Genomic DNA, 17,183 nt, shown 5'->3' on the forward strand with positions numbered 1-17,183 from the left:
TGGAAGAACACTGCCTAAAAAACCTACATACATGGTGTAAGTAACTTGACTGCATAGACTTGGGGAGTGAATGCACAATCATAGGTAGGAGTGCAGCAGGCCTAGAGACCGTTTGCCCAGGGATATCCAGAGTCAGGAGCAGTTGTTAGGGTTAGATGAGCCATCATAGGGGACCATAGAACGCCAGAGAGAGAAATCAGACCAATCATAAAAGAGTGTTGGGGATAATTCCATGTTCGGCTTTTGAATAAGGGACCACATAGGACACTTATTACGCAAGATCGATCCTCACTAGCTTTGCGACGCCCAAATCGGCTCGCAATGGTTCCGATGGTATCCACACGTGCCAAGCAAAGCTCATGGATGGTTGAGACATCAAGTTGGTTCGCAGGGTTTCTATCAGCGCAAGATCGCCTTCAGTTAGAATAAATGCCACTCAAGGGTGCGTTCTCAGCTGTTACCAAAAGAGTTTTGTATTCGAACCCTTCAACTGCTTCCTGTTCAGAGACAGCTACAATGCCACTCTAATAATCAGTAGGATCTTATGAATCACACAGTATAATGTCAACAGATCCCGCGAGATCATCATGAAAGACTTCCTACGACGGAAAAAAATTGTGGAAGCAGACGCCATCGCTTTAGAGGAGCCCTGGCGGAATCCCTTTAAAAGACAATACTCACCATCCGGCCAAAGCATCTTACTACATCCTATACCCTTCGCCAGCAGGGGGCCTGGCACGGAACCATACGAGGATTGCGAAGAACCAGAGCCGGGTATGTCCATTAATATGAAAGGACCTTTACATGGGAACTTGGGACTATATAGCCTACTTTTCGGGATTATTAAAAGCTGCAGCTGTGATATAAGGCACTAGGCAAGAAGAAACGAGTCTTACAGCCGTATATTATATATAATTAGCCCGCGGAATCACTAAACAAGGTAGCCAGGTTAAGCCAGCTATTAATCAATAACAGCAATAAACTAGCCTTCTGGAACTCTAACCTGTACTATTCAGCATGGGGAGCCCCGGGTTATAATAGAGAAAGTGGCGGGGTACCTTAATAACAGGGAGAAAAAGAGGTTCGGGCTAAGGCTTGAGCCGGGAGCAGTCACTAGAGACTAGAAGATAGTCAACCACCAATGATCTGATGTTCGGCAGCCGGGATATAAGCTGGAGGATGGTGGCCTGTGCCGTTGACAGGTTGATTCACGCGGATTCTGTCCATCTATCAATCTGTATACTGATTAATATCAATACGCCACTAGCGGAGGCGCCAAGACGGAGGAACTGGAAGGCCATGAATAGGCCTAAATTCACAAAACTTATAGAAGATAATCCTGGAATACTAAACTGCTGGAGGTTGTACGGCGGAGAGGAGGTCAGTATAGCTGTAATCAACGCCGCAGTCAACCAACTTGTCCGAATCATACGACAGGCCATAGAGGGATCAACGCCATGGGCGAACCCGAGCGCCTGAGTCAACCCGGGCTTCACGCCAGAGTATCAGGCCACTACTAAGACAGCTTGAAGGGCCTGCGTCCTGGCCCATGTTGGAGTTAAAAGAAACAAGGCAGCAGACCAGGTCGCGAAGCTCGCGGCCATGAGAGGTTTAAATAAAGTTACCTGGAAGCCGGAGCTAGACCTAACTAGGCTAGCCTCCGCCACAAGAGGGCAATACGCAAGAAGATCAACGAGCGATGGGCACGGTACTTGGGACGTACCAGCGTGGCTAAGTCTATAAAACGCCTTATAAGATGCTGGCGAGGAAAGCCCTGCAGCTATATAAGGGCCTACCAAATGCCTACCAAAGGCCTACACGCTACAACTGCGTACAGGCGTGCTGCCTAAACCGCTTCCTTAACACCCCGATAGCCGCTGTACGTGTGGTTCAGGGTATCAAGTTACCCAGCACGTGGCTTTGGAGCGTGACCACTGGGGACAGAAGGCGCTAGTTACTCAAAGAGATCGCCGCTCGTACGGATTTATGCCCGGTGTAGTCGAGGAACTGGGATAATCTGTCGACGGTATGTGACCACTAGTCATATATGGCACTTTCCTATTTCGGATATCGGAACTGCAAGCTCGGGTTCGCCGAAGCTTATGCAAATATTCCTGCTATTCGAGCTGCCGTATCAGGCTAGATTGCTTATTATTCTTCGTGTATTTAAACCACCATATGCAGCTAGATTGAGAGAATCAGACCTTCATTCGTTTATATTCTTGACGGTCGATACCGGTGATTACGTCTAGGCTGACGCTCCATATGTTAACCTGATAGAGAAATGTCATGTATATGTGATATACTCGCTGGCCGGCTTACGCCACGTGATATCGGGGCTTGACCGCGATCTCCGACTCCTGAGGATCTGACCCCTCATTGTATAGAGAAGAAGGAAGAAGAGATCTATCGTCAACGAGATAGATAGTCAATTGTCAAATGGCATCCGATCCTTAGTAGGCTACGTTCGTGTAGTCGATACAGTATACCATTCTGCCCTTTCCCCTTTGAGCATACATGCGTATTCCACAACATAACAGATAATACTAATCTTGAACTACTGTGTACAGCGGCAAGTGGTATTTGGAACACCTGTCAGAGGGGGCCGTGCAGGCCTTAGGCTGCCTACCTTAGGTGATATAGCGTCTGTCTCTATGTACCTATATTGTCTTCTATCAGTAAAACGCTAAGCCAAAAAGGCGTCATGACTACCAAATCTACGTCCAGAAATCTCAGACTTAATATAAGCAGGGTGGAGGCAAGGTTACTGTAAGGATGACAATAGCAAGTCATTGTTCTCGATCGTGATATCATGGTATATCTGAAAGTTACGCTCTACTCGATTCCTCGTTGTCCTCAATTCAACCTGCTTTAAATCTCTACTTGTGGCCTAATCTCTTTATTCAATTTCCCACTTAATTCTCTTCCTATCTTTCTTCTCGCCTCTCTGTTTGTCTTTTTCAAATCTGTCTGCTCATCTCCTTCTCATTCACCTTATTGGTCTGCTATCCCGCTTTTGAATCTGGCTGTTGTCCAGTCCCCCTACTTCTCAAGTGTTGTTCAGACTCCAAAGTGAACATATGGAACCCACGGTAACTGCCTTGTACCTTGGTCAATGTAATCGTCATTCATGCCAGAATCATGCCAAATAATGTCTCTTGGTAACCTGTCGCTTCCAACATGCCCACCGCCTAGGTTACCAACCTCCGTTTGACTCGCTGACGGCCTATTGAGCCATTGATCACGAAGTCTCCGGGTAGCGTGATGAAGGCCTTGACACACTGCTTCATCCTTCATGTTTCCACCCGCCATTATTTTGTATGTAATCCTTGCCATGTCCATACAGGTTTCGTCATCAACCTTCCAGAGAGTGCCAATAACATGCCGAAACCCTGCCAGCTGGAAGGCGCTAATTAGGTGAATACTCTCGTCAAGGAACCTCTCATCTCTGATCTGGCCAGTTCCACAAGCTGAAAGGTAAGCAAGGAATGGTGAGTGCTCTCGAAGATTCATTTCCAGAAGATTAGCGACTGTAAGGGGGCTATCTTTCCCATCCCCAAGAAGCAAACAACTTTTGGACGGATTATCCTTGTCTGTATGACCATGGCCAGCAAAGTGGAATATCCTGCATTGCGGCAAATATGGTACGATATCGCGTTTGTATTGTCCTGGCTGGATAGGGTCGAGTCCCATTGATTTGAACAGGCCATGAAGTATTGCTATTTCCTGAGTTGCAAATGGAAGCCTGAAATTCCCTGGTGTATGCTCCATAGCAATTAGAAGTGCATGTTCCGAAGTTGACTGCTTAGCAGGACGTCGACGTCCATGTATAATTGCTTTAACAGACGAGCTGTAGGAAGACATGACCCGATCAAGCACTGTTTCCTGTGTACCCATACCATGATATCCAGCTGCATGGAGAGGGAATTTGCTCAAAGGACCTGTCGGGATCCACCATATGTGTGGCCAATTGTTGCCAGACGGGGATCTGTCAAATCCTAGCGCGTCTAGGACGGGATGCATGATGGTCTCCCACAACCATTCTAGGATAATAGGACTTCCCAAATCATCGGTTGTCTTCGCCTTCTCCTCGATTTCTTCGCTGGTGAGGTTGGGTAGACGCAGAGAAGATATTTTGTCCTGTGCAACCAGGATTGCATCACAGCGGTACCGGCTGACATTTATTGTTACAATAGGGCCTCTCTGCGCAGCAAGTCGCATTTCATTTTCACTCGGCGCTAGCAAAAAGTCATCAAATCCAGGCTGTTTTCGAATCTCGATAATCAACTTGTCAAGTTCTCTGTCAGCATTGTTACGCTGACGCGCTTGAGCCTGCCAAGAAGTCGCGGGATTTGTAGTCGTCAAAAATTCATTGCGCGTAGAAGGCTTGCCTAGTATATTCCGGAGCTGAACAAATCGCGTGGCCAGGGCAGGGTATGCTTTCTGTAGATCAAGAATGTCTACCCGCACCTCTTCAAGAGATGCTGCAAGCACGCCTCTTCCATGTTCAAGCAAGCCTAGAGCCACCGCGGCTCCCTTTTGCGCATTTAATGCTATGGATGCTGCATCAGAAGCAAGGCCCACTACTTCACCAAGCAAGTGTTGTTTATCAGAGTTTTCAAGTGACCGTGTTGTTAAACGAGGGACGAGATGAACAGCAATATCTGCGATTTCATAGCTCTGCTGCCAGTCCGAAAGAATGGCAAGATTTCGAAGTGCAATGTGGCCAGCTTGTACTCGAGTGGTAATGAAAGAGCTCTGTTGTCGTAAAGCAGACTGCTGATGTGAAATAGCTTCAAGGAGGTCGGCTACTGCTCCAGTCTTTGCATATCGGTCGCCAAGCCCATGTCCGAGGTTGTTCAAATACATAGCCCGGTCAGGATGATCTTGTGGTGTTGCTTCAACAGCTTGCCGTCCAATTTGGATGGACTCTTCAAGGTCAGCCATGTCTCCTGTTCTTTCATATCGGTCTTTAAGCCCACTTCCAAGGTTGTTCAAATATATGGCCCGTTCAGGATGGTCTTCTGGTGTTGCTTTAACAGCTTCTCGTCCAAGTTGGATAGACTCGTTAAGTTCAGCCATTGCTTCTGTCCTTGTATGTAGTTCCCCAAGTTGATTCCCAAGGTTATTTAAATATGTGGCCCTGTCAGGATGATCTTCTGGTGTTGTTTCAACAGCTTCCCGTCCAATTTGGATGGACTCTTTAAGATCAGCCATTTCTCCTGTCCTTTCATATCGGTCCCTAAGCCCAATTCCAAGGTTGCTCAGATACATAGCCCGGTCAGGATGATCTTGTGGTGTTGCTTCAACGGCTTGCCGTCCAATTTGGATGGACTCTTCAAGGTCAGCTATTGCTCCTGTCCTTTCATATTGGTCCCTAAGCGCGCGTCCGAGGTTGTTCAAATACATAGCCCGGTCAGGATGATCGTGTGGTGTTGCTTCGACAGCTTCCTGTTCAATTTGAATAGACTCTTCAAGGTCAGCCGTTTCTCCTGTTCTTTCATATCGGTCTCTAAGCCCAGTTCCCAGGTTGTTCAAATACATAGCCCGGTCAGGATCATCTTGTGGTGTTGCTTCAACAGCCTCCCGTCCAATTTGGATAGACGCTTCAAGATCAGCCATTTCTCCTGTCCTCTTATATCGGTCACCAAGCCCACTTCCAAGGTTGCTCAGATGCATAGCCCGTGCAGGATGATCTTGTGGTGCTGCATTAACAGCTTCCCAGCCAAGTTGGATGGACTCATTAAGGTCAGCTATCACTCCTGTTCTTTCATATCGATCGCCAAGCCCACTTCCAAGGTTGTCCAAATACATAGCCCGGTCAGGATGATCTTGTGGTGTTGCTTCGACGGCTTGCCGTCCAATTCGGATAGACTCGTTAAGGTCAGCTATTGCTCCTGTCCTCTTATACTGGTCCCGAAGTCCACATCCAAGGTGGTTCAAATATATAGCTCGGTCAGGATCGTCTTCTGGTGTTGCTTGAACAGCTTCCCGTCCAATTTGAATAGACTCTTCAAGGTCAGCTATTGCTCCTGTCCTTGTATATCGGTCGCCAAGCGCACTTCTAAGGTTATCTAAACGCGTAGCCCGGTCAGGATCATCTTCTGGTGTTGCTTCAACAGCTTGCCGTCCAATATGGATAGACTCTTCAAGGTCAGTCATTGTTCCTGTCCTTTCATATCGGCTTCCAAGTCGAGATCCGAGTATATTCAAATACATGGCCCGATCAGGATGATCTTCTGGTGTTGCATCAACAGCTCCCCGTCCAAGCTGGATAGTCTCTTCAAGATCCGCCATTTCTCCTGTCCTTTCATATCGGATCCTAAGTTGATTTCCGAGACTGTTCAAATACATAGCCCGGTGATCTTCTGGTGTTGCTTTGACAAGCTCCCGTCCAATCTGGATAGCCTCCTCAAGATCAGCCATTGCTCCTGTCCTTCCATATCGGTCCCCAAGTTGGCCTCTGAGATTGTTCAAGTACATAAGCCGGTCAGGATGATCTTCTGGTGTTGCATCAACAGCTTCCCTCCCAAGCTGGATAGACTCTTCAAGATCAGCCATTTCTCCTGTCCTTTCATATCGGTCACAAAGTTGACTTCCGAGATCGTTCAAATACATAGCCCGGTCAGGATGATCTCCTGGCGTGGCTTTGACAGCTTCCCAACCAAGTTGGATAGACATGTTAAGATCGGCCATTGCTCCTGTCATTTCATATCGGTCCGCAAGTTGATTTCCTAGGCTGTTCAAATACATAGCACGCTCAGGTTGATCTTCTGGCGTTGCTTTGACAGCTTCCCATCCAATCTGGATAGACTTATTCAAGTCAGCCATTTCTTCTGTCGTTTCATATCGATCCCTAAGCCCGCGCCCAAGGTTGATTAAAAACATGCCCCGGTCAGGATGGTCTTCTGGCGCTGCTTCAACAGCTTCCTGTCCAAGCTGGATAGACTCTTCAAGGTCAGTTAATGTTCCTGTGATTGTATATCGGTCGCCAAGTGCACTTCCGAGGTTGAACAATCGTGTAGCACGGTCACAATGATCATCTGGTGTTGCTTTGAGAGCTTGTTGAAAAACTTGAATAGACTCGTTAAGGTCAGCTATTGCCCCTGTCCTTTCATATCGATCCCTAAGACCAATTCCAAGATTGTTCAAATTCGCATCCCTGTCAGGATGATCTTCTGGTGATCCTTCAACAGCTTGCCGTGAAACTCGGATGAACTCTTCAAGGTCAGACATTGCTCCTGTTCCTGAATACAAGAAGTTGCTTTCCCAGTATAAACGAAACTCTTTTGTCAACGGGTTTGACTTTATTGTTCAGTTATCCGAACCTTTGCAAAAGTCTGTCGGATAGACTGCAAACACCCGGGGATGTGAATAGATTCTTGAACCGCGAGCCATGCCATACTACGGTTTAGTTGGGAGGCATTCTGCCTTAACAACTGGGGGCTTGATGGCCCAGCAAATGAGGCTGTTATAGGACCCAAGCTGATTCGCATTGTCATCAGCCCAACAGTCACTCAATCACCAATCAAATGTGGCACATCTGAATTAAGCGACCCAAAAGGGACAGTCTCTCCAGGCAGCACTATTCTCATGCAGTTTTGTGGCTATTTTGGGACTGCCAAGAACGCCATTGTTTGGAGTTATGGGATAAGTAGCCAGTCTTCAATTGCGTACGGCAAGATTGCAGATCTTAAGGTTTATAGCTGGGTGAAGAGGTGAGCAAGTCTCACAAGAGGACTGAGCCCAGGGTGAGTGAGCCACTCGCCCTGTTTACTGTGCGATCACCCTGCTCGCCCCAAGCTCATCCCGGTCACTTGTTGGTGGGTAAAGCAGTCTTACTCACCAGTTTACCCAAGGTGGCACACCTAAATTCCGGCCGCATTGAAGCCACGCGTCGGCTAATTAGTAGTATGGTGTGTAACCACATGCGATTCCCAGCTGTTGTATGTTTTTTACTTTTTATGTCCTGTACCTTAGATTGTCTGTCTTACTCCTCCACCCGAAGGCTGTTAAGTCCTCCAGGATTCTTCCCCCCACCCCCGCCCCCACAAAAGTCTAAGCTGCTGATGTGGCCTTGCGTCTGATTCGGGCTCTTCCTAGACATCTCCAGCTCACCAGCCACACTAATAGCCCTGTCGCCGCAGTGGCTTTCTAGCTATATCTAGCCACGCGGCCAATCCGAAATTCTCCACATCCCGGCGCTGAAGTTACAATGGCAAGTACGTCCATTGTTGCTAGTATAAGAGTACAGTCGTTCTTGAAAAAGCTATCTTGGCTAACCATCCAGATGGCCAGACAAAACTCGGCATGCATCATGGAGACTGCTCGCTTGGATGGGAAGCATATTGCTGCGCTGGAGACCCACCGGACGTCGAGGACGATGACGGAGCGACTGTTGAGCGCCGCGACCCAGACACCAACAAAACTACTATGAATACGAATACCTAATCAATGGCTATATGGACGACCCAGGTGCTCCAGATGGCTATCACAGTCCCAGCTGGGGTCTTGCGTGGAGGGCAGGCGAACTCGTCAAACGGTCCGTCTTGGATGTCGAGAGCTTCGATAGGCCGAACACGCTTACTGCGCGTACAGTCGTGTCGCTGCTCAGTATGTCGGTGAACTTGTGGAATCGACGCGGACCGACCAGGGGATTTGGAAGCTCGTATCTTGCGCTGGAGGAGCATGAGATGATATTCGCGAGCGGTGATGAGAGCGATGCCTTTGGCTATGTTAGTGACATGAGTGCCTTCCCAGAGTTAGGGCACGACGGGACGCAGCGGCTGCGGACGGCAGAAGACGACCTGTGCGAGATTGTCGAGGGCGGCGCTGGGGCCGAGCGAGCACTTCAAACATCAAACTGGCAGGGGTTGGAAGAGCGTCACATCAATGTGTTCGGCGGATTAGGCAATGTAGTTCTGATTGGCGAGCCCGCGATTGAGGACATTCTGCGAGGGATTCTGAATGGGTTCTTGACCCTGCACTACGCCCGCTGGGAGAACTACGCGGATGCCCAGGATGATGGAAGCCAAGGGCCTCGCGCAGGGCCATTTCTAGAGCTGGCGTATTGGATTAGATCCAGGATTGGAGAGCGAGAGTCCAGCGCCGGATTGTACCAGGATGACATTAGCGACCGCTGGGTTGTCTTTCATCTTCACACATGCATGGTAAGCTTGATAGTATTTCGTCTCAATTTCCCTGGTCTCTCATTCCCCGCGATCCAGTAAACCAAGTGAACTTTACTGATGACGTGCTCAAAAGGACGAATACGCCTTCAGAACCAACCCAAGCCAGGCCAATAGCCCATTCATAGGTGTCCCTTCCATAACGGTGTATCACGGCCAGCGACTCCAGACTACGGCCGAGAGAGATGCACTAGTCAGACCAGAAAGCCGGAGGCGGCGTCCTGATACCCGTGTCTTCAATCAAGACCGGACACGACACGCCGATGGCACGTACGCAGGAAACACGCGCGTGCATGCATTCCAGTGCCACCCTGACCAAAGATGGTGGCCTGGCAGCGTTGCAGATGTCACTCCCGAGGAGCACCACACGTACGCGACGCTTCTGCAGTCTTGGGGGCGTAGTCTGGTCAGGCAGGGTTATTTAGGGAGACAGGGGTATCGGGTGCTAATCAACTACAATGGCAATCAAGCGCCAGACGCGGAAAGGTACTCAAGGACAGGAACCAATATGAGAAGAAATTTTCTTGTCGAACAAAGGGTCATCAGTGGGAGGGAACAATTCAGTATCAATTACCTCGGCGATTTGACGCTTTGAATTGAGGCTTGTGATTGGTTACTTTGGGAGTGCATTAGGGTTGTGGGTGTAAATATGTCACCATTTGCTACGAGTTAGGATAATTAGATTGAACCATGCATACGTCAAGAGTCTGCTCTATAAAATGCGCTAGAGTCTTTGTGTTTGGTGATGACACAACTGGTATAATTTGGTGGATTCTCAGCCTAGTAGTCAAGTGGCAAGCCCGGTGGCTTGGTTAACACTTGATAGTCCAGTAAACCTATATTTAGCTGGTTCCCCCCATCGAATTTCCAATCTTCAACTCACTTACCCCTAACAATAAGCGAATCCATATTTATTGGACCCCACCGCAATGGACACCGAAAACGCCGAACCCACAAGTCACGACGACCTTAACAATATCGAAGATTCTGATGACGAGCAACTTCTTCAATACAAGCCTAAAGAGCACGAAAGCGAGCCAAAGCACATCATGGACCAGAGTCGTTACCTTGGCAAACGCGCGCTCAAGCTAAACCGCGCAATCCGCAAAAACGACCTCGAGGGCGTCCGCGTGGCGCTCGCAAACGGCGTCTCCCCGGATTACCCAATAAACATGGAGCCCAGCCCCATTACGCTATGCATACGCTACGAGCGACTAGAGATTTCAAATCTCCTGTTCGAGCACGGCGTGCAATCTCCGCAGCCTGGTGATCCGGAAAACGGGTTCCAAGACGAGCTACTATTCGCAGCGGGAAAGGGCAATCTGGAGATCCTGAAAGCGCTTGTTGCGTACCGCGAAGAGAAAAGAGGGTACTTTGGCTTTATACCAGGGTATTTTGATGAAGCGGAGCCCATTCACGCAGCCGCAGGTGGCAATAAGACTGTCCCTGGGTGTATAGGGTGGCTTTTAGAGCGTGGAGCAAATATCAACGAGGAGACGCCGCAGTGGCGCCTTCCATTGCACTTTGCCTGTGATAGACGGCAGCTGAAAGTGGAAGTTGTCAGGTATTTGTTGGATGAAGGCGCTAATGTTGACCATGTCACGAGGTATGGGGAGACGGCCATTTTCCTTGCTGCGAGTAGAGGGGGTGGACGGGTGGTGAGGGAGTTGTTGAAGAGGTCGCCAAGGTTAGACGCGAAGGCAAGGAGCTATAAAAAGACGGTTTTGCATGCTGCTGCGGAGAATTGCTCGCTGAGTATTATTAAGTTGCTTATTGATGCTGCAGATGTTTATGCCAGGGACGACAGGGGATGGAGTATACTGGAGTTTGCGAGACATGCGAGACGGACGGAGACTGTGCAGTGGATTACGGAGAACACTACACTGGAGACTCTGATTACGGGGCCAATATAATATCACCTAATTATGTACTTTGGTTCTCTTTGAAAACACCTTGCATCAACCAAGGATCAGATATGAGTTCCTTCGCAGTGGCTCTTTCCTCAGGAAGAAGATGGCTCGTCCGGTCTCACATGCAGTATTTGACGACGCTGATGCCCTCAACGCGCCCCTTGCAGTGGTTGAACTGGAAGGAGTGAAGAAGCCAAGCCGCGTCAACCCATTTCTGCCTTACCTTGGCCCGTAACCTTGTGTGGATGATTTGGCTGAAGAGCTGATTCCAAAACAACTTAGCAACTTGCGACACACTCGTCGACTTGTTGTGAATGAATCTTGCCCGCTCTACCGGGTCGGACGAAAACATGGGCAACCAAAGCTGAGTTCGGCTTGTCAAAGGATAAACTCAGAAAGGCTGCCAGCCCACACGCGGACGAGATCTTGGAATCTACATTGTCGTTCTTGTTGTTGATTCAGAAGGCAGCCGACGAGCTTTCCCTGAACAACTATGGCCCATTTCCGCTTTGCCGCGGGGACTTTGGTCATAACAATATGGTTTTTGACGACAAATACCGCTTCCTTGGTGTGATTGATTGGGAAAAAGCTTTTGCGGCACCGCTTGAAATTTCAGGAGAGTTTCCGTTAACTCTTTCGGTAATTCCTCCTGCTATCGACGTACCATGGGCCTACGACGAAGCGGGCCGACCCGAACATCCTGAAGACATTGAAAAGTTCACCGACAGGGCTTCTTACATCGCTATTGTGAAGCAAAGAGAAGAAGCGCTTGGGCTCTCTGGGGAAAATTTGTTGTCCAAGGCTTTAGAGGATCCTAACAGGCAGGATTTGGCATCTGCCTTGCGATTATACCAGAGAGGAAAGCCAGCGTGGTACTCAAGGGTGATGGAAAGTTTTCGTAAGGTTGATGCTTAAACAAATGTGTTGTTCTGATTCTGTCTCGCACTCAAGCGCTTGGGTAGCATTGCTTGGCGAAAACACTGGAGGGCGCATCATTCGAAGTGCCTCCAAATGAACAGCAACCGAGGGGCATAAGGGATTGCTTTTACCGCTATCGGACAACTAAAACAACTTGATTCCGTCCGGTTTCATTCGTCGCTACTCTTACTTTTTATGACTTTTACGATAATGGAGGAAGGAAAAATCTTGGCAAAATGAAGGCTTCTAGGGCTAACAAGAGTCTGGGAAGGAATGTAGGCGTGAGAACCTTAGATCTTCTACTACACTGCAGTAAAGTGTGCTTGAGTCTTATAGAAAGAAGCGCACTGTTTCTGATTTCTTGGATGCCATTATAACCTCAACAGATAATTGCAAATGAAGGTCATAGCAAAGACAGCTAGCTGTTGACAAAGCACTTTGTTCAACTATTGCAGTGAAATTACAACTAGAATGTGAGGACTGTGAAATTGATGCTGAAAATGACTGTTACTGAGGCTATAAACAGCCACATTTCCACCCTGTAGCTCTCAGCAGTGAGTATTGGTTTTTAGTCCTCACATGCTTCACACCACTATTCTGCACCTGCCATGCATTTTTATGTTCCTGGGTAAGCGCTCAACCGCAGCAAGCTTCAGTCCTTCTCAACTCAAAAGCCAACTCGTCGCCGAAAATGGCTTCTTTGCCGCCAAAGATACTAGAGGCAGAGATTTGCCATGCAACGTTCCCTACTCAGCGATTAGAGTCAGATTTCGAAGAAAAGGAGGCCCATGATTTGCATACCAGCCGTATCTCCCAAAGGAAGCTATCGGTTAGACATTTGAGGACATTATTCAATCCTAGGGAAAATCTCGGTACCACCATAGCACGTAAAGGGAGTCTGTATTTTGCAATGGTGATGATTGCCAGTAACGAACCTGTATTCCAGTTCTCGCGATGCTTTCAAACCCATACAAATCAGTGAAGTCGGCGGTAACACCAACTGCATACACCCGAGCTCCAGACTGGCCAGTTATAGCAGTGTTCATACCCGCTATAATCTTGTTTATATCATTTATCATTCGCATTTGAAAACTTGCCACATTTCTGCTGAAGAAATCCTGATATTCTCCTGCGCATTTCAACTCGACACCGATTCTCTTGTAGCGTTCAGATGGGTTGGGGTTTGTGTTTGGATCATAATATTCTGTGCGATGTTTGCACCAAAGGTCGATGGACTGGCTTGTGTCTTGGAACACGGCTTGTTCTCTTTCAACGTAGTAAGGACTCGATTGGGGGATGAAATTGGCCAGCTCGGCCTGCAACCAGCCTTCCCAGCCGCCTTTCAGGCCAGTTTGGTGCCAGATCTGTTGTCGGTTGCGCTCGACAAAGCTGACAATGGCTGCTAGGACATCGCTATCCTGGATCTCTCTAGGGTGGGCCCTCGGAATCTGTTGTTGGCTCATACCTGGAGAGGTTTTTGCAGATTTCATGAGAATATGGTATGCAGACGGGTAAAGTGATGGATTGATGTGTCTTATCATTACTGTAGAGGCTCAAATTAGCAAAGAAAAAGAAACCATGAAATTCTTCAACCAGCACCGTTGACTGGTTGCACCTCCTCGCTGGACGGGCGTCATATGATAAAGTAGAGTTGCGCCCAAGCTACATAAACGAGGGCCTAGCGGACCAATCAAGGTTGTAAATATCCAAGGCTGCGCTGCAGAGAGGCATGGCTGGGCTCAATGGGGGGTTACTGCCAAAAGCGGCCAGTTGGAGCTGAGGCTGTTGGGCATCAACTTAAGTAACATAATATAGTGCATGCACGACTCGAAGCAGCTCCCGTTCAGCTGGAGGGCCAAGTTAAGGTGTCCAGGGGTTGCACCGCATACGTAATCTTCGTATAAAATAGCTATCCAATAATCTGTATTTATTTCAGCAATGCTCCGCTCGCGTCCGCCTCGTCCAGGATGGGAGGCGTGTCGCGCAACCATATAATCCAATAAACGCCCAGTTCCGCTTTACGTGTGCATGCAGTGCTACAGGACTACACCACCAAAGCTGCATAGATGCCTGGCTCACCTGCGAGTCTCATCTGCCGGGTCGCGCGATCGGCTGGAGCGCAAAAGCAGAGCACGCATTTCCCCGCCAACCCCATTGTCACCGCGCGGGCCCCCAAGTTTCTGACGCCCCGAGCAAATGCGCCAACTCTACCAAGCATGTGTCAGCCTGTTGTGGATTACGCATCGACAGTCTGGCATGACCTGCTGCGGGACAAACGCACTTGTGCACTTGAACACAGTACAGAGAACCTTACTGATCTGCATTCTCTCAGCATTCAGGATAGTAGCAACCACTATACTAGAGGTGAAAGCCCATGTTTCCCGATGCACCTTTGTCTCTGCCACTATGCCCAGCACATTATTACCAGGTGTCGACCTTTAGTGACCGCTAGGAACCCGCTTCAACATCAATTTTACGATTAGTCAGCGTCATCTCGGTCATTCATTGTATCGTTTTTATTTCCTATTTTAGTTAGTTAGTTGACCCCTATTTCTCCCGTATTTAGTGTATCTTAGATGCGAGATTCGATGAATCAGACCTTCATATATTTTGGGTTGAGACCGAAAGATTACGTACGCCGCGATCTCCGACAGTTATGAGCCCGGTACGCACCTAGAATTGCTTCTTCAGGCGAGTTTGAAGCTATTCATATCTATTTTCTCTGAGGATACTGCACCGCGAGCGACAGTTCGGTCAAGCCTACCCCGGATACCCCTGAATCGAGAATCGACCCAGACAACGACCCTGAGGCGGTCCTCGTACGACGACATGGATACCAGCGTAGCCACGAAGGTCTCAATCGTCCTGAATACTAAAGACGATTGGCGAGCTTGGTATGATCAAATAAAAGTTCTAGCAACGGCTAGGCGAGTATGGAAGTATATTGACCCCGAGGTCAAAGAGGAGAAGCTTCCAAAGCAACCAGACGAACCGGATATTCCTGATATTGATGACGAGAATGAAGATTATTCATGGAAGGATAGAATGCAGCTATATGCCGTACGGAAGGCTCGATTTGATGAAGTTTCTCGTGGGCTTGCTGCTGTACATGAAGTTATTCGCGGTTCGATAAGCAAAGCACATATCTACCATTTATACGGGAAGACATCAGTGTACGAGATCTTGAAGATATTAAAGCAGAAGTTTGCACCTACCACAGAGCAGACAGAGCGAAGGATTCTATCCCGGTGGAAAGCACTTTTAAATGAGCCAATAAAGGAGCGGAATATTGAGGATTGGTTGCAGCGTTGTGAGGCAACATATTATGAAGGTTTAGATGCAAACCTTCCAGATATGCAACGCCAACGGCCTGTACGAGACTTCCTAAATACAATCAGCGGAATTGCACCAAATTGGGCAGAACGACGAGCTGATGACCTCCAAAACGACACGGATATATTGTTGCCCCGAATCATCGAGATTTTTCGAGGATACAGGGAGGATACCAGTCATTTTCAACGCCGTGGACGATCAGAAGCTGTATTTGCAACTTTAAAGGGTCAGTCTGACGAACCAGAGGTATCACCAAATATCAAATGTCTCTGTGGGATGTCTCACCGATTCAATAACTGCTGGTATGTCATGACCTCAAAGCGAAGGGCAAATTGGGTACCTAGGCCAGATATACAGGCAAAATTCGACAAGCTTCTAAATGGCCCACCAAACCCAGTACAACAGGCACTGAAACGAGCCGTGGACAGAGATATAAACTCTGGGAAGCAGCCAGATAATGGCAAACAAGATGAGCATGCAATGGCTCTTATTCCCACAGTATTCTCAGCAGAAGAATCGTACGAACTCCAAAACTGCTTTATTCTTGATTCCGGAGCTTCTGTACATGTATGCAATGACCGGAAACGCTTTATTGACTTTAGTCAAGACAACCAAGGATCGATTCGAGCGGGCAGGTCGATTATGAGGATAGAGGGTAGAGGCAGCGTCCGAATTACTCCTGATTCGAAGAAGCCAATTAGCATTGTGCTTAAAGATGTTGCATTTATACCAGGTTTTCATACCAATATTCTTTCCGCCCGACGAATGAAGAAAGCAGGATACCAATGGGATCTTGAGAATGACCGTATTCTCAAAGGTCAAGAAGAGATCTGCAGCTTGCGTACGGTTCAAGATCTCTGGGTTATTGAGTATCGACCACCAAGTAAGCAAGAGGAGGTGTATGCTGTCAAGAAGTCAGAAAAACCGCTTCTCTTGACTGGGGATAAGGATATATGGCATCAACGAATGGGCCATCTGAGCCTTGAGGCAGTTGGACACTTACCAGAGGCTTCAACTGGCATCGAAATACTTGATGCAGATCGTACGAGCTCCCAACTCTGTGAAACATGTGTCTTATCATCTGCAAACCAGCAGATATCTCGTCGATCAATTGAGCGAGAAACAGAGCCGTTTAAACGGGTCCATTTTGATCTGATTCAGATGAACGAGGCTTTCAATGGAGACAGATGGTGTACCCATTTATATGATGAGGCAACTCATAGCCATGTGGTATACACATCCGCTCGAAAGAATGGGGTTATAGAGGCACTTCAGGCCTTCACAAACCTGGTCAAGAACCAATATAACAAGCCGGTAAAGATATATCGGTCTGATAATGAGCGTACGTTAGGAAGGGAGTTCCAACACCTGATCTCAACAGCAGGGATTCGCCATGAGACTCCTCCACGTGGTCATCCAATGCAGAACGGCTTTGCGGAGCGTTCTGGGGGGGTGATTATAAGAAAGGCAAGGTCTTTGTTGCTCAATGCTCGATTGCCGCTGGATCTTTGGCCACTGGCTTTTAAAGCAGCTGCATACCTTCTAAACAGATCACCGATTAGAGCTCTGAACTGGAAGACTCCGTACGAAACACTGCATGGAAAACAACCGAACCTTGCAAACCTGTATACCTTCGGATGCCGCGCATATATGAGGAACCAGGATCTCAAGAACACTGAGAAGGTTGCTCCAAGAAGGCTTATTGGATATCTTGTGGGATATAAAGCCTCTAATATCTGGGAAATATGGATTCCAAAGCAAAAGAAGGTAGAAGAGGCAAGAGATGTTGTGTTTGATGAATCCCGACTGTATGACCCAACAGAGCCATTCCTTG

The 17,183-nt window shown here is 48.1% G+C and overlaps 6 protein-coding genes across 6 annotated transcripts; 4 read left to right on the forward strand and 2 right to left on the reverse strand.

Annotated features, from left to right (window-relative positions):
- The first annotated feature begins 843 nt into the window (after positions 1-843).
- BDW70DRAFT_128561 (uncharacterized protein) lies at positions 844-1,563 on the forward strand. Its single transcript, XM_073735449.1, has 2 exons — positions 844-1,003; positions 1,059-1,563. Exon 2 carries the CDS (start codon positions 1,150-1,152, stop codon positions 1,477-1,479), a length of 330 nt encoding a protein of 109 aa, XP_073599952.1. The 5' UTR covers positions 844-1,003; positions 1,059-1,149; the 3' UTR covers positions 1,480-1,563.
- A 1,161-nt stretch (positions 1,564-2,724) lies between these two features.
- Positions 2,725-7,354, reverse strand: BDW70DRAFT_83103 (CHAT domain-containing protein). Its single transcript, XM_073744959.1, has one exon. It carries the CDS (start codon positions 7,234-7,236, stop codon positions 3,061-3,063), a length of 4,176 nt encoding a protein of 1,391 aa, XP_073599953.1. The 5' UTR covers positions 7,237-7,354; the 3' UTR covers positions 2,725-3,060.
- Positions 7,355-7,978: 624 nt separating this feature from the next.
- On the forward strand, positions 7,979-9,891 carry BDW70DRAFT_128566 (uncharacterized protein). Its single transcript, XM_073735450.1, has 3 exons — positions 7,979-8,222; positions 8,299-9,170; positions 9,265-9,891. Exons 2-3 carry the CDS (start codon positions 8,463-8,465, stop codon positions 9,781-9,783), a joined length of 1,227 nt encoding a protein of 408 aa, XP_073599954.1. The 5' UTR covers positions 7,979-8,222; positions 8,299-8,462; the 3' UTR covers positions 9,784-9,891.
- Positions 9,892-10,085: 194 nt separating this feature from the next.
- On the forward strand, positions 10,086-11,159 carry BDW70DRAFT_83116 (ankyrin repeat domain-containing protein). The gene has a single exon (XM_073744960.1). It carries the CDS (start codon positions 10,118-10,120, stop codon positions 11,099-11,101), a length of 984 nt encoding a protein of 327 aa, XP_073599955.1. The 5' UTR covers positions 10,086-10,117; the 3' UTR covers positions 11,102-11,159.
- Positions 11,160-11,543: 384 nt separating this feature from the next.
- BDW70DRAFT_83118 (uncharacterized protein) lies at positions 11,544-12,180 on the forward strand. The gene has a single exon (XM_073744961.1). The coding sequence runs from the start codon at positions 11,636-11,638 to the stop codon at positions 12,011-12,013; it is 378 nt and encodes a 125-aa protein (XP_073599956.1). The 5' UTR covers positions 11,544-11,635; the 3' UTR covers positions 12,014-12,180.
- A 311-nt stretch (positions 12,181-12,491) lies between these two features.
- Positions 12,492-13,554, reverse strand: BDW70DRAFT_128568 (uncharacterized protein). Its single transcript, XM_073735451.1, has 2 exons — positions 12,818-13,554; positions 12,492-12,762 (listed from the first exon to the last, which is right to left on the reverse strand). Exon 1 carries the CDS (start codon positions 13,504-13,506, stop codon positions 12,874-12,876), a length of 633 nt encoding a protein of 210 aa, XP_073599957.1. The 5' UTR covers positions 13,507-13,554; the 3' UTR covers positions 12,492-12,762; positions 12,818-12,873.
- Between the last annotated feature and the right edge of the window lie 3,629 nt (positions 13,555-17,183).

Source organism: Aspergillus foveolatus (genome assembly GCF_047715535.1).
Source record: "Aspergillus foveolatus strain CBS 279.81 unplaced genomic scaffold BDW70scaffold_4, whole genome shotgun sequence".
Classification (NCBI taxonomy): domain Eukaryota; kingdom Fungi; phylum Ascomycota; class Eurotiomycetes; order Eurotiales; family Aspergillaceae; genus Aspergillus; species Aspergillus foveolatus.